The sequence below is a fragment of the Acartia tonsa genome, chromosome 10, assembly GCF_053477335.1.
Source record: "Acartia tonsa isolate MP-2025a chromosome 10, ASM5347733v1, whole genome shotgun sequence".
Taxonomy (NCBI): domain Eukaryota; kingdom Metazoa; phylum Arthropoda; class Copepoda; order Calanoida; family Acartiidae; genus Acartia; species Acartia tonsa.
The window spans coordinates 42,834,015-42,837,514 of NC_137269.1; the positions used below are offsets into that span (position 1 = coordinate 42,834,015).

Here is a 3,500-nt window from a genome sequence, read left to right on the forward strand (position 1 = left end):
AAATCAGCTGATCCACAGGGAGGAAGGTTTACATAGTTGAGGCACAGCAAGGGGAAGGGCCCCCCACCGGTATCAGCTGACATCCCCCTCCCCCTCTACTCACCGTAGTATTATATATATACCATTCACTCCTTCCCTCCCCCCCTCGTAAATACAACAGCAAAAAGAAGAAACCCTTCTCTGTGCACCGGCACATCCCTTCCTACACGGAAAGTTTCCCCAGACGCTAATCAGCTGGTGGAGTAGAGAGAGAGAATAAAGTTTAGTTGCGTTCAAGATTTCCTTCACTAAGGAACTCAAAACAAATTTTCAAAAAAATCACACTATTTATAGTGATACCTCAAATGAACCTCATATATTTTTGTTAACACTTGCCTTAAAAGTAAGGTGAATTTAAAGAAAAATAAACAGTGATTTATACACATAAAAATGGCCCCGTGCTATAATTATTCCACAAGAAATTTGCATTACAGAACTCAGTCGTTGCCAGAAGCTGTGTACAACAACGCAGCCATGCTGCAGCACCTTGGGCAGGCTGAGTACCATGCTCAGGACAAGCTACACGCCATGGCCCTCCATCACCAGCACACACAGGCTGCCATCACAAAAAAGAAGGTGAGCCTGAAAAGGTCCCAAACAAACGCCTGTGATCTCGTCCTACCTTCTCAACGTAATTATCATAGCCAACAGCATGCACATAGGCCGGCGCCGTTAACAGCTGGCGTTTACGAGGCGTTTCTGCCGCCGCCCAATCTAAACGCCATTGGACTGCCGATAAATGGGAGTGCTAGCTCAGGCTACCACCAAACTTCCAGGGCTCATTCTTTTTACATGCCTAGTAATGTGTCTACGCAGTCGTCCAGTAATTTAAACTTGATGGGAAGTCATCAGAACCTGTGTAGCAGCACCTCAATGGCCGGCAGCAGGACCACAGAACACTTGCTGGCCTCCAGCAGCTATCATTCTGGTCTTCCTGGCAAGACTTTTTCTAACCAACTTCAAGCACCGCGTAGTGCTAGAAATCTTAGTGATCAAGCCACCTCCATACACACAGACAACAAGTACGCCATGCCTTTTCATTTATACCAACACAGGTCTGTTCCCAATATTTCGGCGCCGCAGCCGCAATCCTTGCCGCCGTCCATGCCCGCCGCCTCACCTCACTCCTCACTGACAACTCCGCTGTTTGTTGACTGCAGTGTTGAGTATGATCTCGGGGACCACCCGCCAGTGCCCGCCAACAGTGAACCCTTGCTAACAATACACCCTGAATATGTTATTAAATCCTCAAGAAAATTAAATTCCAGTCCCTACAGCCTTCATCCTCAAAATTCAAATCACATTCGCGGCAGCAAAATTAAGGGTGTCAGTCCGCGTATTGACATCAACGAAACGCCGTTGAAGTCTTGTGTCGCCGCCGGCGGGGATTTGCAAAATCTAGTGAATTCAGGCAGCAGTGTGAGGCGCCAGTTGCTGCCGCCGCACCACTTGCAGGCGGCTGCTGGCCAGCAGGCAGCGTCCAGGTACAGCATTGCAACCAGACGGGCCCAACAACAGCAGGCAGCCGTTCATCAATACCAACTTGAACAGCAAAAGCAGCTGCAGCAGTTACACCATAGTGGCGGTAATGGTAACAATTCAATGTCTGTGAAACTGGCCAACACCGGCGTTTTTAGTGACGGCGGCGGCAGCTCCCACCAAGGTGATCTCATGTCAGCCCCCTCCTCCTCATTCTCAAACTGTGGTAAGTTGGATGCCATGCGCAAGCTGTCTGTTGAATCCTGGGACTCCGGCATCGGCCTGATGACCTCCTCGGCCGCTGCGACCGGCGGCTACACAACCACCGCGACGGCCAGCAACGGCTCTGTCGGCGGCGATTGTTCCCAATGGCAGACACAGCAGCAGCATCAGCATGGCGCCAACTCTGAATCCTGTGATAATAATTCTTCTATGGCGGCCAATCATTTCCAGCCGCCTCCAAGTTATTCATACAGTTCTAGTGCCCTGGCCGCCGCTGCTGGCGGCTGCGGCTCTCATTATCAACGTAGCCTACCTCATCACCATTCTGAATTAATTTCAAGTACTGGTAAAAATATAAATAACAACAATTCTTCAAACAACAAAAAGTTTGCTTTCTCTGGTGAATATTACTGGAACTGCTTTTTGTTTTGTTAAAACAGTTTTTTCCCCGCAATTTTTGGTGAAAATTATTTAAATATTATATAAATATTTATATAATATATATAAAATTATAATAAAACAAGAACGAGAATCTTCCAACTGGAGTAGTAGCAGCAGTAGCGCAGCTACCCAGAAAGAAACATACCAAAAAAATACATTGAACAAAATACATTCAGTTTTTAAAATGTTGATAATCAGCTTGGCATTGTGAAGCATTCAGAGATAACCGTGATTTTTATTATTATTATTATGATACATACATATAGATATATAATTTAAAGTGAGTTGTAAAACAGTTTCGCTCATGCGAGGCTTTTTTATACTTCAGAAAAAAATAGTGAGCTTGTTTTTTTTGTTGTTTTTGATTTTTAGTATACATACATGATACCTACATATAAATGTATACCTATTTCACATAGGTATGCCTAAATACATAAATGTTGTCATTCTGATATTTTAATATTAAAAATTCTTATAGATGTTACCAAAATAAGTGTTGAAATACATTCAGAAATTAAAATTTTAGTTTTGTTTTTATTAATTTTTTTGTATTCTAAGCTTTTTTATAATTAGGTAATGTTCATATGTCTGACATGTTAAGATAAGTTACAATGACTGTAATTATCATGTAGTCTTAGCATTTGATTGTTGGAAATTATGGAAGAAAGTTTTATTTTGGTTGCTGTTTTCCCTGTTATTTATTGCTTAGTTTGATCATCCAGTAGGTAAAGAAAGTTCTTGTTTTAGCCCGCTCTAACTTAAGAGTACATGATAATCTGTGTATGATCCAAGGAATAAAGAATAATTGAATTCAACAAAAGTTTAGAAACGGTTTAGTTATTGCAAAGCTTTTCTATAATTAGAAAGGTTGTACGTTCTACATATATTTCAATTAAGAATTATATCTATTGAGAGGTTGGGACATTGTAGTTTAAAGCCTTTCTAGTACCTATAGGAAGTTATATCGGTGAAGCAGTTAGTTAGACATTTCTTAACAAACTTATTTGCTTTATTTGAAGAAAAACATTAAGGTTTTAATAGTTAGGTTAGGTTTAAACTTTGTTTTTGGCTTAAAATATTTTTAAAACTAAAGCCTATCTATTGCTAAATTAGGGTCTACGTCAGCGGATAACTCTTATCGTTAATTTAGGAATTGTCCTATTGATTTTAAACTTTCAAGATCATTCCTATAACAATTGGGTACGATTTTAAAAACGTAATAACTGTACAATCGTAATCAAGTCCATTTAAATCATGCTGATAATTAACTCCACAGTTAGGTAAGCATCTCAATAATCAAGTCTTTAAAATGTAATTAA

At 40.8% G+C, this 3,500-nt stretch overlaps 1 protein-coding gene across 1 annotated transcript; it reads left to right on the forward strand.

The window, feature by feature from the left end:
* Positions 1–228: 228 nt before the first annotated feature.
* Positions 229–2,701, forward strand: LOC145330098 (uncharacterized). The gene has a single exon (XM_080174682.1). The coding sequence runs from the start codon at positions 430–432 to the stop codon at positions 2,173–2,175; it is 1,746 nt and encodes a 581-aa protein (XP_080030808.1). The 5' UTR covers positions 229–429; the 3' UTR covers positions 2,176–2,701.
* The last annotated feature ends 799 nt before the right edge of the window (positions 2,702–3,500 follow it).

Coding starts and splice junctions, on each gene's coding strand:
- LOC145330098 (XM_080174682.1), top strand. CDS start 430: ATGGCCCCGTGCTATAATTATTCCACAAGAAATTTGCATTACAGAACT.